The sequence below is a fragment of the Drosophila persimilis genome, unplaced genomic scaffold (genome assembly GCF_003286085.1).
Source record: "Drosophila persimilis strain 14011-0111.01,24,50 unplaced genomic scaffold, DperRS2 tig00000002-arrow-pilon, whole genome shotgun sequence".
Classification (NCBI taxonomy): Eukaryota; Metazoa; Arthropoda; class Insecta; order Diptera; family Drosophilidae; genus Drosophila; species Drosophila persimilis.
In genome coordinates, this window is record NW_020825289.1 from 1,755,891 (window position 1) to 1,772,213 (window position 16,323).

At 40.0% G+C, this 16,323-nt stretch overlaps 1 protein-coding gene across 1 annotated transcript; it reads right to left on the minus strand.

Annotated features, from left to right (window-relative positions):
* Nucleotides 1–7,831: 7,831 nt before the first annotated feature.
* LOC6603252 lies at nucleotides 7,832–14,582 on the minus strand. Its single transcript, XM_002028197.2, has 3 exons — nucleotides 14,543–14,582; nucleotides 12,683–13,842; nucleotides 7,832–9,588 (listed from the first exon to the last, which is right to left on the minus strand). The coding sequence occupies exons 1-3, from the start codon at nucleotides 14,565–14,567 to the stop codon at nucleotides 8,212–8,214; spliced, it is 2,562 nt and encodes an 853-aa protein (XP_002028233.2). The 5' UTR covers nucleotides 14,568–14,582; the 3' UTR covers nucleotides 7,832–8,211.
* Nucleotides 14,583–16,323: the final 1,741 nt, after the last annotated feature.

Below are 16,323 nucleotides of genomic sequence, written 5' to 3' on the forward strand. Positions count from 1 at the left end.
CACTAACCTTACAAAACACTGTTTTTGGGTGGGTGGTGTCTGGACGTTGCAAGTCCAAAGGCCCTCAAGCCACATTAACTTGCTCTATGGTGAGCACAGTTCAAGAAGCCTGCCCGCTCGACAGCTTGGTCAAACGTTTCTGGGAGTTGGAAAATGTTCCAAATGCATCCATAGAAAGACTGTATACCCCCGAAGAAACTATGTGTGAAAAATCCTTTATCGACACTATCACACGTCTACCCTCCGGTCGATTGCAAGTTTCTTTGCCATTTAGTGCAAGTGTGCAGCAGTTGATCTCGTTTGCCACTCCAAAGGCAACGAAAGCTGCTGGCGATGCAGATTCGGTAGCCGAATTCATCGCCTCGGAGAATGTGCAGCCAAGTACGTCTGCAGCGTCCGTGTCCGTGGTGTCCGCAAGTTCACTAGTTGTCCCGTCTATCCCGATCCCACCAGTAAATAGACGTTCCGGACCTCCGGATATTGCCACCACAGGTACTAGACCTGTGGTGACTAAACCACTGGTGGGAGTCCCACCAAAACGACAAGTTTTTGTTTCACGGCTGGCCCCTGACCTCACATCTAATGATGTAACTGCTTTCATTCAAAGCAAAATAAAAGCCGTGGGTTTAAAGGTGGAGAAATTTAACTTCTCTTATGCCAGGGAGATAACGTCGTTTAAGATAAGCATCTCCCCAACTCATTTTGACACCATTTGCTCCACCAAATTTTGGCCGGAGCATTTGGTGGTGAAGGAGTTTAAGGCTAAGAAGAAGAATAGGCCCCCCATATCGCTTCCAAATCTTTCCAGCGTGCCACCCTCAACCTCAACTTCCTCTTCCTCAACTTCCCGTCTTGCTCCAACCTTTCCAAAAAACTAACTTCTCTTTTAGTAACCTATCAGAATGTAAGAGGCTTGCGTAGTAAGCTCAGCATTCTTTTCCGGGATAGTGTTGCATTTGCTTCCCACGTTATTGTGTTTACTGAAACCTGGTTAAAGCCGGACATTCTTAGTTCCGAGGTTTTGACAGGTCGGTACACAACTTTTAGAAAGGACCGTTCGTCTCGACGTGCAGGAGGGGTTCTAATTGCAGTGGACTCTTACTTCACGTCAGAACACTTCACAGTCCAAGTTCAACAGGAACTGGAATTCCTGTGTGTAAAACTGATTCTTCCCGCTTTCGCTATATTCATTACTTGCTCGTATATCCCACCTTCTTCGGATATTTCAATTTATGAGCAGCACTTGTCCGCTTTAACCGCTGTTGCTTCCTCGCTATCTGATAAAGATCGTATGATAGTTCTTGGTGACTTCAACTTGCCAGGAACTGTTTGGTCTTCGGTAAACGAGTCTAGTATCCTAGTGCCCATGTCACGACATGACTTTGTTGACGGCTTGCTTGACCTGTCCCTGTTTCAAGTCAATCATGTGAAAAATTCCTTGGGTCGATTGCTTGATCTATGCTTTGTATCGGATCCGACCATAGTGTTGTTAACCCGAGCCCTTCCGCTCACTATACCTGAAGACGCCTACCACCCTACTTTCGAGGTGTCGCTAGACATAGGACCAACTGTATTGGATCGGTCGAGTAGACTACCTGAACGTGTCCGCTGCTTTCGTAAAGCCGAGTTTGCGAAGCTTAATAACCTAATTAGGGATTTTGATTGGTCCGCTTTGTACTTGTGCACTGATGTCACAAAAGGCACAAACATTTTTTACAATGCTCTTGGCACATTTTTTGATTCTTGTGTCCCGCTTTCTTGTCCGATTAGATCTGGAAAACCCCCTTGGTTTACCAAAGAGTTATCCAGTCTAAAAAACTTAAAATCAAGACTTTATAAAAAATTTCAAGAAGTGGGTTCTCCTACTTCTCACTCTCGTTATGTAATAGCTCGGTCAAACTTTTCAGTTCTTAATGCTCAATGCTATAAGAACTACCTATCTCGTTGCAGGATACGTTTTTCTCAGGACCCTAAACAGTTTTACTGCTTCGTAAACAGTAAGCGTAGAACGTCCGCACACCCATCCTCGCTATCATTTTGTAATACGTCGGCAAATAATGATCAGGCAATTGCCGATCTTTTTGCCCAGTTTTTCCAAACCACCTATTCTGAGGAACGCTACTCTGGTCAACCGTACCCATACGGATTACCGAGGTCGAACGGCATTTTCAGTCCCTTGTTAAATGAATATTCCCTACTTCAAGATCTTCAACTAGTTAAGCCGGTGTTTTCACCGGGTCCAGACGGGGTTCCAGGTTGTGTACTCAGGTACTGCGCCGAGGCTCTGTGTGGACCATTGCTTAAACTATTCACCCTGTCCATTGGAAGGAATCGTTTATAATTCCTCTCCATAAAAAAGGTAGCAAGTCTGATGCAAAAAATTATAGAGGTATAGCAAAGTTATCCGCTATTCCCAAATTGTTTGAGAAGGTTTTAACTCCGCACTTGCAACATCTCTGCAAGTCACTTATATCTCCAACTCAGCATGGATTTATAAGGCGGCGATCAACCACCACGAACTTGTTAGAGTTTACCTCTTTCATTATTAAAGGCTTTCAAGGTAACTTACAGACGGATGTTATTTACACCGACTTTAGTAAAGCATTCGACTCTGTAAACCATTCCCTTTTAGCACATAAACTTGACCTTTTAGGGTTTCCGCCCAACCTCCTGAGATGGATTTCTAGCTATCTTTTTTCTAGGTCTCAAAGAGTCCTCTTCAAAAACTCCCTCTCTTTACCAGTAAAGGTTTCTTCGGGAGTACCACAGGGCAGCCATCTAGGCCCCTTACTCTTCACACTCTTTATTAATGACTTGCCTTCAGTATTAACATACTCTCGAGTACTTATGTATGCGGATGATGTTAAACTCTGTGTCCAGTACAAGGACATTTCATTTCATTCTCGCTTGCAATCCGATCTCAATAGCTTTCAGTCATGGTGTTGTGCAAACTTGTTACACCTTAATGCCTTGAAATGCAAAGTTATGACATTTCATCGTTGTAGCCCTTTGTTGGCACCCACCCTATTTGGGGGTTCTCTTGAGAGAATTACCCTGGTGGATGATCTGGGTGTTATGTTAGACCCCAAGTTAAAGTTTTCCGAACACATTTCTACCATGGTAAATAAGGCCATGGGCGTGCTTGGGTTTATAAAGAGGTGGTCAAAGGAATTTGACGACCGACACTCGATGTCAAATACATGGGTTTGCAGATGCGTCCACGCGATCATACGGCTGCTGCATCTACGTTCGTGTGTCCCATTCAAATGGAGTGTCCGTTAACTTATTAACGGCAAAGTCAAGGGTGGCACCCTTAAAGACAAAAACAATCCCAAGATTGGAGCTATGTGCCGCTCATCTGTTGGCAAAGTTGTGGGAGGAAGTTCGATCTATTATTGATTGCCCCGTAGAGAAGGTTATATTGTGGTCAGATTCGGAAGTGGTTCTACATTGGCTGCAAACTCATCCCTCCCAGTTAACAACATTTGTTTCAAATCGAGTTGCAGAGATACAGGAAATCACTTCGACTGCCTCATGGAGACATGTACCCACCAAAGAAAATCCTGCAGATCCAGTATCTCGGGGATCATCAGTAGCAGACTTAGATTCACTATTTTGGTTTAACGGCCCGTCATTCCTGCAACAAAATGCCATGGATTGGCCTCAAAATCGTCATTTACGTTTGACAGAAGCGGACGCGTCATTAGAGAAGAAGAAGGTAGCCACTTCGCTTGTCGCGGCCGATGGCGAACACAATCCCATCCTCACCCTAATAGAAAACTCATCATCATATATGAAAGTGGTAGGCACAATTGCATATATCCGCCGGTTCATAAACAAAAGGAAAGGAGTAATTTGGAGTAGTACTTGTCCGTCATCAGAAGAGCTCGGCGCAGCGTTTCTAGCAGCAGTTGAAGCTGTTCAAAGAGACGCATTCTCGCAGGAGATTGACAAAATAAAAAAGTCATCAAAGTTGCAGGCATCACTTCAAAAACTAACTCCCTTCATTTCGGAAGAACAAGTGGGCTCATGCTCGTTTTCGTTGGTTCGAGTAGGTGGTCGCCTATTAAACGCTCCTCTAGCCCATAACGCAAAATTTCCACTGTTAATGCCAAAAAATTGTAGATTTGATACCCTCTATCCTAGCTATTTGCATCGAGCCAATTGTCACGCTGGACCCCGTGCACTAGTGGGATTCCTAAGACAGTCCATGTGGCTGACAAATGCACGAAGAGAGTGCAGTGCCATTGTCCGGAAATGCGTACACTGTTTCCACTACAAGCCGAAGCTTCTCTCACAAATCATGGGAAATCTTCCCGCTGATCGATTGCGTGGGAATCGACCCTTCGAGATTAGCGGAGTTGATTTGTTTGGACCGGTTCGTGTATCGCTTGGGATTCGTGGCAAGCAGCCTCTTAAGATGTACATAGCAGTGTTTGTCTGCTTTGCATCTAAGGCCGTACACCTAGATATTGTAAAAGACTTGACCTCTAATACATTTATTTTGTGCTTATCCAGGTTTGTTGGACGTCGTGGGCCTCTTGTCAAACTCTATTGCGACAACGCCACGAATTTTGTTGGTGCAGCTCGCATGCTCAAGGAGCGCATGGATGCACTCAATGCCAAGGACGAAGACCTCAAGGCGTATGCTGCGGCTCACAGTTTTTCGGTGGAATTCATTGCCCCGCGAGCCCCGCACATTGGAGGCCTGTGGGAGTCGGCGGTGAAGTCCGCCAAGAATCTGCTGCTCAGGGCTATGGGCAGCGCAGTGCTCAAGGAGGACGAGCTGCATACGGTTCTCGTGGACGTCGAGGCCGTGCTCAATTCCAGACCACTGGTGGTCGACAGCGGCAGCCCCAACGAAGGGGAGGTGGTGACTCCAGCGCATCTACTAGTCGGCAGAACGCTAGTTTCGCTGCCACCCGAATCAGAGCTGCCCAGACCAGACAGCAGCCTCTCATATCTGCAACGATGGCAGCTCGTGTCTGCCATCAAGCAAAGATTTTGGAAAGATTGGTCCAGAGACTATCTTCTCAGCCTTCAACAGCGAGGGAAGTGGTCCGAGGAGGTCGCCAACTTGGAGCCAGGCAGAGTGGTGGCAATTCACGAGGACAACGTGCCCCCTCAAATGTGGCTCACCGGAATAGTGGAGGAGGCAATCCCAGGAGCGGACGGGAAGGTTCGCGTGGCCGTGATTAGGACGAAGGCCGGGGTCTACAAGCGATCGATCCATCGTTTGGCGCCTATTCCATTGGATTGAAGCCTATAGGCTGTCAACGCGGCCGATGTTAAGGCAAATCAGTTGCCTGCATATATATATATAGCTATAATTATACCTAAGAGACATGTATGAAATCACGCTCTTAAATTGTAATGTCATGCGCTCTTATACCATGTTGCGGACGGAGCCTATGCAAGCAGCAGCCGCTCATGAAGAGGGCGCCGCTTTAGAATAAACTCACTTATAATTGAAAGTCGATTGAGTGCACAAGTTGATCTGTCGGTCTGTCTGATTCCAGTGTCTAATTAAACCTTCAGAAATCGTGCCTAACGGCAGGCTAATTTGCACAACCAGTCGTTTTAACGATTTCAAACTAAAGTTTATACTCATTTTTATTTCCGAAAATCATTATCGTCTTGAAAGATGGGATCTTCTTCTCTCTCAGTAACTGATTCTATACTGGACAAAACTCCAATGCGAATAATTTCTTCATACTTTTTTTAATTTAACAAGCCCTTAATCATAATTTGCGATTCAGTTTTATATTTAGATATGTATCCATATATCATACAAGGCGTCACGGTGGCAATGCAGCAATTTTCGGAATAGCGTTCGCCTCTTCTGTGGCGAACTGTACGCGAACCATCGGGTACAATAAGATTACATTTTGACTCATCCGAGAGTACGATTCGTGACCACTCAGATTCACTCCAATTTGAAATTTCATTAGACGAATTTAATCGAGGTTTCTTCATTCAACTATGCAGAAGTGGCTTTTTGCCAGGTGTCCTTGTTATTAAGGACGCTACAGTTCTGAAGCTATTTTAACATAATTTTTAAACCGATCCTGAAGCTCGTTTAATAATAACACGATCTTTCCTTATCCAATTGCTAAGATTGGTACCACAAAATATTAATTAATTACCAATTTTAAAAAATCTTTTGAATTAGGCATATTAAATGTAGTTTTGATTGTAAAAAGTTTTTTTTTTAATTTAATTTAATTTTTGCTTCCACTGGGTAAAAATTACCGTAAAAGTGTTAAAAACGTGTGGTTTTCAAAATAATTTGTCTCTTAGTATATGACTATGATGTAAAAAATAATTAGTATAAACTTTGGTTTGAAATTATTAAAGCTACATCAAAGGAGGGGGAACGTTGTGAGTTGCTGCGCCGACCGCAACTCTACATTTATACCCGATACATACATAGTCAGTATGGCTACATTGAGCGACAATGTGTGCGTGCGGGAGAGACAGAAAACGGTTCTGAACATGTCGACGGGCGCTGCGTAGCCACTGCAAATTAATTTTTTCCTTTTGTTCCATTTGGCTATGAAAATGATCCGATCTGATCCATATTCAGCAGTCTCATAGAAACGGTCATTCTCAATGATTGTATGTTTTTAGTTTTCTCGTATCTTCAATATTGTGGATGCCACAGATTTTCGTTCTTTTTGTGGGCGGAAGGGGGTGGGTCGAAATTCTGAGATATACTTTTTATAGTGAGATCTAACAGGAGTGTGGATACCTCCAGATTTTCGTCCTTTGCGGGGGCGAAAGAGTGTGTGACGAAATTTTGAAACAAGCTCGTCAAGGTCTGATATCTCAGTAGTAGATATCTCTTATAGTCTCTGAGATCTAGGCGCTAATGTTTTACGCTAAGCAAAGCCGGCTATGATACGTGTGTGTTAGCGAGAGACAGGGCGAGAATAAATGAAAATCTATCCTTTATTCTGGCTATAATAATGATACGATCCAATTCAGATTCTGCAGTCTAAAAGATATGGTCATACATACTGCGTTTTTCGTATCTTTAAAATTGTGGATGCCACAGATTTTCGTCCTTTGTGGGGGCGGAAGTGGGCGGGGCGAATTTTTGAAATATTCTTGTAACAGTGACATATCACAGAAGTCTAGATACAAAACGTCGTTACTCTAGCTCTTATAGTCTTTGAGCACTAGGCGCTAATAGGGACGGACAGACAGACAGGGCTCAATCGACACAGCTATTGATGCTGATCAAGAATATATATACTTTATGGGGTCGGAAACGTTTCCTTTTGGACGTTACACACATCCACTTTTACCACAAATCTAATATACCCCAATACTCATTTTGAGTATCGGGTACAAAAATAAAAACTAAAGAAATCGGATAACATTTGGCGAAGTCAAACACGGTTTTCATGTTTCGGTTTGAATTCAGTTATTTTAGATATTATATTCAAGCTTACACTCATCTATATACACATATAAAAGAAATTCGTCGCGGCATTTTTTGTTTAAATTCGGTTATTTAATATCATAGTAAAGCTTACACTCATCTTATATTACACTGATATTTAGCGTATCGTGGGGATATTTAATATCAATATGACGAAAAAATAATGAGTAGAGGCAAAACATGAGTTTTAAAACGTTCCCATCCCCAAAAAACGGCCAATTAAAAACCTGTAATCATGTGCACAATAATTTGGTAGATTCAAAAGATTCATAGATTTGCAGTATTTATTATAGGGAATAATAGCTCATTAAATAATTTAAGTGCAAAGATTTTACAATTTTACTATATTTTTATATTGCAAGCATGGTAGTTTAGTTTTTTATGTAAAAAAAAAAAAACGAATATACTGTTGAATCTTGCAGAGACATAATAATATACATGGACATAATACCTAATTATTTTAAGAATAATTTTTGGAGAATAATAAACGGCTATAGTACAAAAAATAGATATGAAGAAAAGACAAAATACTACTTGCTAGACAGGAATGATTTGTTCATCTCTTATTATGCGCTTGATTTAGTATTATTTCAGTATTATTTTTAAAAATTGTTGGCTGAAAGTCGCGAAAAAAATAATTTATATGTAATCATAATTTATTAAAGTTCCAATTATATATTCCAGAGGCTGTCATAATAAAACTAAATTTAAGTTACAATTAGCCCCATTTCTTTTTTTATGTGAACTGAATTTTAAAAAACAGTTTACGGCTCTAATTTTGCTCGCAACGATTCACGTTTTCGGGCATTGGACATCTGTCTACTATTATTAGCGATACTGTGGTTAAACTGCACCAAACGCGGTTTCTCTTGAGATACAGCAGCAGCAGCTTGGTTCTTGGGACCAACCATAAAGAAAGTATGCACCCGAGGTTTATTATACTTCACGGGTATTCTATCAAATATCGTATTATTTTGTGGTTCATTAACTGCGTCATATTTTGGCGTACTGGGATGCCAGCTAGTGCTATTTGGTCGGAGCCTGGCAGGGATCATATGGGCCTTCAGCTCCAGTTCCTTTGTATTAAATACCTCACAGTCCACCTGCATTAACATAATGTCGCCGTTGCTTGTAGGATCGCCTGTAGGCAATAGTAATGACATTTTGGGTCGCTCAGTTTTATTATAATTGGATGCTGGAAGAAGTATGTGATCAGTGTTGAAAGAAAGCACATAAAATGTATCATCTTTTCTTTTTATGCCATTAAACAATGGTATGTGTTCATTTTTATTGTTAAATGCTCTATTTATAGTAGAATCTATTTTCCTGCGTCGTTTATCCTCAACATCTGGATTATAATCGTTTACATCCATGTAAATTTTACGTTTTCCCTGGTGTTGACTGTGAACTTCAGGTTTCAACTCAATGTAGTCTTTCGATATTTTAAACCCGTGTGGGTTGTTTTTCTCATTAGTAAAATCTGAAGACATGTTTAAATTAAAAAAGTCATTTCTGTTAGCCCATTTATGTAGATTCTGGGCCAGTCGGAAATAGTCAGATTGGTTGACTGCAGAGTTAGAAGAGTTGCAATCACCATTGTTCTTTTTTATAGACGAGTACGCCAGCGGTGGCGGTTCGTTACCCAAATAGTTTCTTGATGAATTTTTGGTATTTTTTTTATCAAAGCCAACAGTAATGTTGCGCCTAACCGGATTTAAAAAATGCAGAGGTGGAACGGACATTTCATCCGATTGACTCTTATTCTGGTTAATTTTGTCGTTATATTCTTCTTCAGTTTCCACCCAAAGTAGACGACGACCAACAGCCGTAGCGTCCGGCACAACAATATCTAACTTTCCACCATCGTCATGAACGCTTTGCTTGGTAAGAAATGACTGAAAATTTCCAGCATTCATAGTTACCATAAAAGCCATAGCAAATAACACAGCAACATTTTTTTTTATACTGGCTGCATTGATTTTCCGGTTTGAAAATTTCGGCTTAGATGCGATCTTTATGTGGTGTGGTTCGCTCCTGGCCGCAGAACTTAAAGAATGGAGTAAAATTTCACTTGTGTTTCCGGTGTGACATTTGCATGTATTGGCAAACGTGACTAATTGGGTGCGCAATGTTGTGTTATCCTGTATGAAAAAGAAGAATAACAACTATCAAATTAAATCCGAACATTTACTTCTAATACAATTGGATTGTTAATTTTGTTTAGCAGATACATGATTTTTACTAGATTATGCCACAGAAAATAAGTACTTTCATTGGAATTACCATGAAATATTGTTTATTAGAACAGAGTATGGATCGGGTCACTAAAACTAAAACTCAAACGAGGGGGAATGTTGTGAGTTGCTGCGGAGACCGCAACTCTACATTTATACCCGATACTTAGTCAGTATGGCTCTCCTCCAGCAGACGCCGCGAATATTAAAAGACAAGACAGAGTGCGTGCGAGGGAGACAGAAAATTAGTCTGAGCGAGGCGTCGGGCGCTGCGTAGCCACTGCAAATAGATTTGTTCCTTTTGGCTATAAACATGATCCGATCTGATCCAGATCAGCAACCGGATAGATATGGTCATTCTCTATAATTGTACGTTTTAGTTTTCTCGAAACTGCAATATTGTGAATGCAACAGATTTTCGTTCTTTTTGTGGGCGGAAGGGGGTGGGTCGAAATTCTGAGATATACTTTTTATAGTGAGATCTAACAGGAGTGTGGATACCTCCAGATTTTCGTCCTTTGCGGGGGCGAAAGAGTGTGTGACGAAATTTTGAAACAAGCTCGTCAAGGTCTGATATCTCAGTAGTAGATATCTCTTATAGTCTCTGAGATCTAGGCGCTAATGTTTTACGCTAAGCAAAGCCGGCTATGATACGTGTGTGTTAGCGAGAGACAGGACAGATTTGTGGATACCCCCAGATTTTCGTCCTTTGCGGGGGCGGAAGGGGGTGTGGCGAAGTTTTGAGACCAAACGGTCAAGGTCCGATATCGCAGGAGTGTGAATACCAAATTTGGTTGCTCTGGCTCTTATAGGTTCTGAGATCCTCGAGCTCATAATTTGCAATTGGCAAAACCGACCATGAAAGAGAGACAGAGCGAGAAAGAATGAAATTGTTTTCTTGATTCTGGCTATAATAATTATACGATCTGGTTCAGATTTTGCACTCTAGAAGATATAGTCATCCTCTACGATTCCTCTACGATGCCACAGATTTTCGCCCTTTGTGGGGGCGGAAGTGGGCGAGGCAAAGTTTTGAAACATTCTTGTAGCTGTGACATATCACAGAATTCTGGATCCAAAACATCGTTGCTCTAGCTCTTATAGTCTTTGAGCACTAGGAGCTGAAGGGGACGGACAAACGGTCAGACGGACAGACAGACATGGCTCAATCGACTCGGCTATTGATGCTGATCAATGGGGTCGGAAACGATTCCTTCTGGACGTTACACACATCCACTTTTACCACAAATCTAATATACCCCAATACTCATTTTGAGTATCGGGTATAATAAATACAAATAGCTTAAAAGCTTAAATTAATTAAATATTTTTTAACTAACAGCAGCTTCAAGTAGAGAGTATTTACCACACCCCATTAAGAATTGTCATAGTCAGTTGTGGCTTAGAGAGATCTCGACAGATTTTAGCTTGAGATATTTTCCAAATCGATCAAATAAAAATCTAGGGGGACACCGATTACCTAGAGAGCAACAATGCGAATTGTAACACAGAGTTATAACAAAGACAATATGTTTTTTTGAAAAGACGAAATACACGCCGCCTTGCTCTCACGAACTCGAAAGAGAATACAGATCTAAAAATATAATAAGCTTTCATTTATGAGTACGCATTAACATGTTTGTTAAAACATCTTTTTGATTTTTTGGATGACAAAATATGTTAATAATATACTTGTAGCAGTGACGGATTTGAAATGTAGTTGCTCTAGCTCTTATAGTCTTTGAGCACTAGGCGCTGATAGGGACGGACAGACAGACAGGGCTCAATCGACTCGGCTATTGATGCTGATCAAGAATATATATACTTTATGGGGTCGGAAACGATTCCTTCTGGACGTTACACACATCCATTTTCACCACAAATCTAATATACCCCAATACTCATTTTGAGCATCGGGTATAAAAATTGAGTAAGCGTCTCGATGCCGAGAAAATTTCACTCTCTCCTTCGTTCTGCATATATGATTCTATTAGATGGTCTTTAAAAATATCTAAAATAATCCAGTCTGAAACGACTCTCCTAATTAGATATTGCTTTTGTCTGGCAATTGAAACGAAAGTCGTAGTGTTACTTGTATATCCTTTAAGTAGATTAGGCGTAGTTCTTGTTTAGTCTTCGTTATGATGACGACCGTAAAGAAGCCAGTGTATCGTTTGTGCATGAAAGACTACACTTACTTTTTAATCCGTACTGAAAGAGAGAGATACGAGAGAATTTCCTGGGAACATGTGTTCGACATTTCAGGAAAAATAATGATCGAAACAATTTCAAATAGGATAAAATATGTCATAATGTCTTTGCAAACGGTAAGGAAAAAGAAAATACAAAATCCCAGTTAAGAATCAATCTGCTCTTTCCGAACGAAGGCCAATCGCAAGCTGAAATTGGGGAAATCACAAAAAGCATCGATCGGATCAATAGAAGAGCTTCACAATTTAAAGTTTGAAATTTGGCGATCATTAATGGTATTTCGTGTCTGAATGTTGGACACATGTTGTGTTCTACACAAATTGTGAAAGAAAGTGACCATATAGCCAAATTACAAAAACATAGGCTCATTAAAAAGTGGAAGTTTCCTAAAAATTTTTCCGTTCAAAAAATTGTACAAAATATTGCAATAAAGTTAAGCTTATTAAAATGACCTAATCTTATAGAAAATTTGTCGGATAAAATTGAAAAAAAAAAGCATACAAGCATATTTTTACGGATAGTTAAGGTTGTGAATGAAAATACTTAATCTGTTATTGTAAGATAATTTTACATTCTTATAACAACGAACGAGTTTCAAGCGAAGATAATATTTTTAAATACATTTCCGCCATATTAGATTCGTGTTCAGCGCACCGACATGCATGGGGATATGCTACACTGATCAGCCGCGCACGATATCTTACTTTTTATTCACATACATTATTTAATTGCTACGCTCTAAATTTAAAATATTATATATTTAGCTAATAGTAAAGCGAGTCTTACTTACTCCTTTTAGCGTATAGTTTTCTCGTTCAAGTTTGGTTATTCGAGTCTCCAATGACACAACATACTCCTTCTTTTTTTTACGGGATAAGGAGGCAGATTCCCGATTCTTAATCATACGCTGCTGTTTTTTATATATCTTTTCATCTATTGATACGCTATTAGAGATTTCCGTTTTTATGCCACCTCGTATATGTATGCCCCCATTATGACACATTCGATCTACAGAGTGTGGCCCCCCCTGATGGTGTTTTATTTCACCGCACAGAGCTTTTGATGTTTTTGAATTGTCTGGTTTTTTAATCATATTAGAAATTTGCGTGTTACAGCCGCCAACTGTAACATTTTTTTTCCCGTTCAAGTTTATCTTTTGCATAAGCGCTTTGTAGTCATGAGAAGAGAGAAATATTGTCTTAGGTTTGACAGCATTTGCCGTGGAACCTTTGACAAGTTCAGCCGACGAAGAATTTTGTGTTCGTGAATCCATGCATGCTTCAATATTAATTGGCTCAATGTTGGCGACTGTTGAGCCAAATTGCCCAATGTTAGCTGTAATCGAATTAAATTTAGTTTTTTGCTGTTTATCGATTGCAGATGAAATATTTGATTCAGAAATACAGAATTCATTTCTACTGGTCCGATCACTTATTGTGTTCAAGTTGTGTACAGCCTGCATGGCTGACTCAACGTCAATATGGTCGAGAGGTTTATTGTGTGATGCATCAGATATATCGCTCTGTACTCCACTTGTCGAGCTACCGCTAGAGCTACTACAACTTCCTGTGGGAGACGGTGTATTACGTTCTTTCGAATACCGTAATATATTATCGCATCTGAACTTAGAAACGCTATCATCATTAAGAAAGCTAATAAAATCTTCGAAATTTTCCGGGTCCTCGGCAGACGATGTGGAAGCAGTTCTTTTCGCAGAGGAAAGATGCGTAGGGAACGGCGAGAGTGTGTCCAAATTATAATCTAAATCATGGCTTTGCTGATATGATCCGTGATACATGCCAGAAAATATATCATTGTGAACTTCAGGTATCAATGCACTCAAATCCAGCGAAGAATCAATAGGCGGTACTGATGAGTTTAACATATCGTCCAAAACACTGTTATTAAGCTCATAATCAATCGGTGATGGACCCATCAACGATAAACCAGCTAAAAGAGTAAATAAAATGTTTTATTTTTCGTACGAAAAATCAAAAAAGTAAAAATAAAATGTCACTATGGATAATGATTGATGAAAGATTTTTTTATGAGTTGATGTAACAGAGTGCGTATATCGACTTCTATGCTATCTTTCTCTTCAATTTTAAAGCTGCTGCCCTTAAGAGTAATCGTCCTTTCAGCTTTCTTGTAGCTATCGTGTACATATCGAGGGAGTCAGAGCGAATTCTAACTGAGTTTGAATTGTGTCAAACATACGACCTTGGCTGTTTCGTGCTATATACTAAGTGCTGCAAAAAGGGACACAGAACTGAGCCAGTAGTTTGTTTTGAAACTAACAGACGCTGTTAGTTGAACATGTTTGTTTCCGCTTTTTTGTCATTGTGTGTTCATCTGAATATAATCAAAAAATTAAAGCACTGAATATGGTGGACCAATTTGATCATGGAACTTGGAAGAATACCATCAAGAGGAATAGATCTTCAATATATGTATACTGTGGATTATGGAACATGGGCGGGAATCTAAGGTATTTTTCTTGAAAATGTTTGGAAATCATCACTTGTTTTTATATACATCTGTATATAGAAGTGTATGTTCCTATATTATGTATACATGTATTTAAGGACACGGATATGTAAACATAAACTTAACCTTAATGAAATCACTTCACGGAAATTGTCAAACTTACAGTAAAAACATTCATTATCGTCCATGATATTATATTTAAATGGGATCAGGCGGCGTTTAAATTTGTTTCAAACATATCAAGTTTGTCGACGAAAGCAAAAAAAAGTAGTGATGCAAGAATTACTTGTTTAAAATGTAGAAAAATATCGATACTGCCACTATTGTGAGTTCAGCTATCTAGCTATAGCCTCTGCACACTGAACACATCCCTGGGGAACGGTGGGATTTTTTAACATATGCACCGATTAACACTCTATCTGTCAAAAACCAGCTGATGAAAATAAAATAAAGTTTTGGTCTGGTGGAATTTCAACAAGTTTAAATTCATAAATTGGATATTATAAAAAGATTTATCTATATACAATCCTATCCTATCAAAGAATGACAAAATTGTTTGAAAATAAAAATAATTAATAAATAAATAAAAATAAGAAACAGCAGTCGAAAGTAGCGTGCGACTTAACAGCCTTAGCCATGTGATCTGGATTGCAAGGAGGTTATACAAAATACTGCTGCTTCCTGAGCCTTGCGAAGTCCAAGACATTATATACCCCCATTGCACATGAAGACGGGACTGATACAGAATTTTTTTAAAGCACCGGAAAAGAAAGATGAATCGATTAGATACCTAAAAACAGTTTTCACTTCTGTCGCTGTAAAAAGTAAAAAGGCCCCGAAATTCGACTACTACTAAAAATGATGTAATTGTTCATTCTCTTTCGTTGTGACCAGACGTGTTTTTGTTTGCTGCGCTCCGATTTTTTTCTTTTTGTTGTTCATAAATAGCCGGTGTTTATGAAAAAAAAAAACTTTAAATTACTCTCTAACCAGCCCAAAATCTGAAAATCTATATTATTTCGCGAATGCATGCATCTTTTAATACAACATCAAACAATAAACGCTAGACCCTGACAGCGGAGAATCTTTTACTTATAAATTTTGGAGTCAGAGTTGTCGAAAAAGCTCGGCAGTTTCCAACAACTTGGTGACCCCGACGTGATCGCGGTGACTTGTCGTGTGTTAAATGTGTTTCATGCAGTTCGATAAATTCGAAGGAAAAACGTGACATTTGCCAATAAGTAGCGAACCAAAGATCGTTATGGCCGACCGTGGCAGTTCTAGCGACCCGCTATTCGTTTTTGCTTCTCTTTCGCCGTCTGCTTTGCCTGCGCAGAGCACTGTCGAGACCAGTTACATAGAGTACTAGGCGTTGTTCGTTAGTTTTCTTCGCCTAATCTTTCGCCGTTTGCTTCAGCAAGCTCTCCTGACTGGCTGCACATATCTCTATCTCGAATTCGAGCTCGAAACAGTTCAAAAAATCTCTGTCGTTCGTTTGTGCATAACTGTTGGTTCTTTTCTGATCGCCGCTTCGTTGCTTTGCCGGCGCATACATTTTGGACATACACAAATAAAAAGTGCTGCAAAAGTGAACATTGTAAACTGGTCTGCACTCTCGCGTTGCCTCGTTTTTAACTAACTGTGATCGACTCAAACACTCCGCGTCAACAGTTAAAAACGTAAACAATGCGAAAAGGAAAAATAATAGAAGGTGTGGATCATTGGCTATGGGCAATAATAGTGATACTCTGATAGTTGGTGATGCTCCATCTAGTGATTCCCTGCATCGCGGATTTCCTAGAGCCATTTTCGACAGGCTAGAGTCCATACGCACAGAGATGGATCGCGAAAAGCAACGCCAAATGGATGATTATGATTTGCGAGGATTGTTGGAATCATTGACGAAGCTGCAATCTAATTTTATTGTGAGGAAGTGGATTTTGA

Coding starts and splice junctions, on each gene's coding strand:
- LOC6603252 (XM_002028197.2), bottom strand. CDS start 14,567: ATGGACGATAATGAATGTTTTTACT. Junction 13,843..14,542: donor CGATAATGAATGTTTTTACT/GTAAGTTTGACA, acceptor TTACTCTTTTAG/CTGGTTTATCGTTGATGGGT. Junction 9,589..12,682: donor AAAACTATACGCTAAAAGGA/GTAAGTAAGACT, acceptor TTTTTCATACAG/GATAACACAACATTGCGCAC.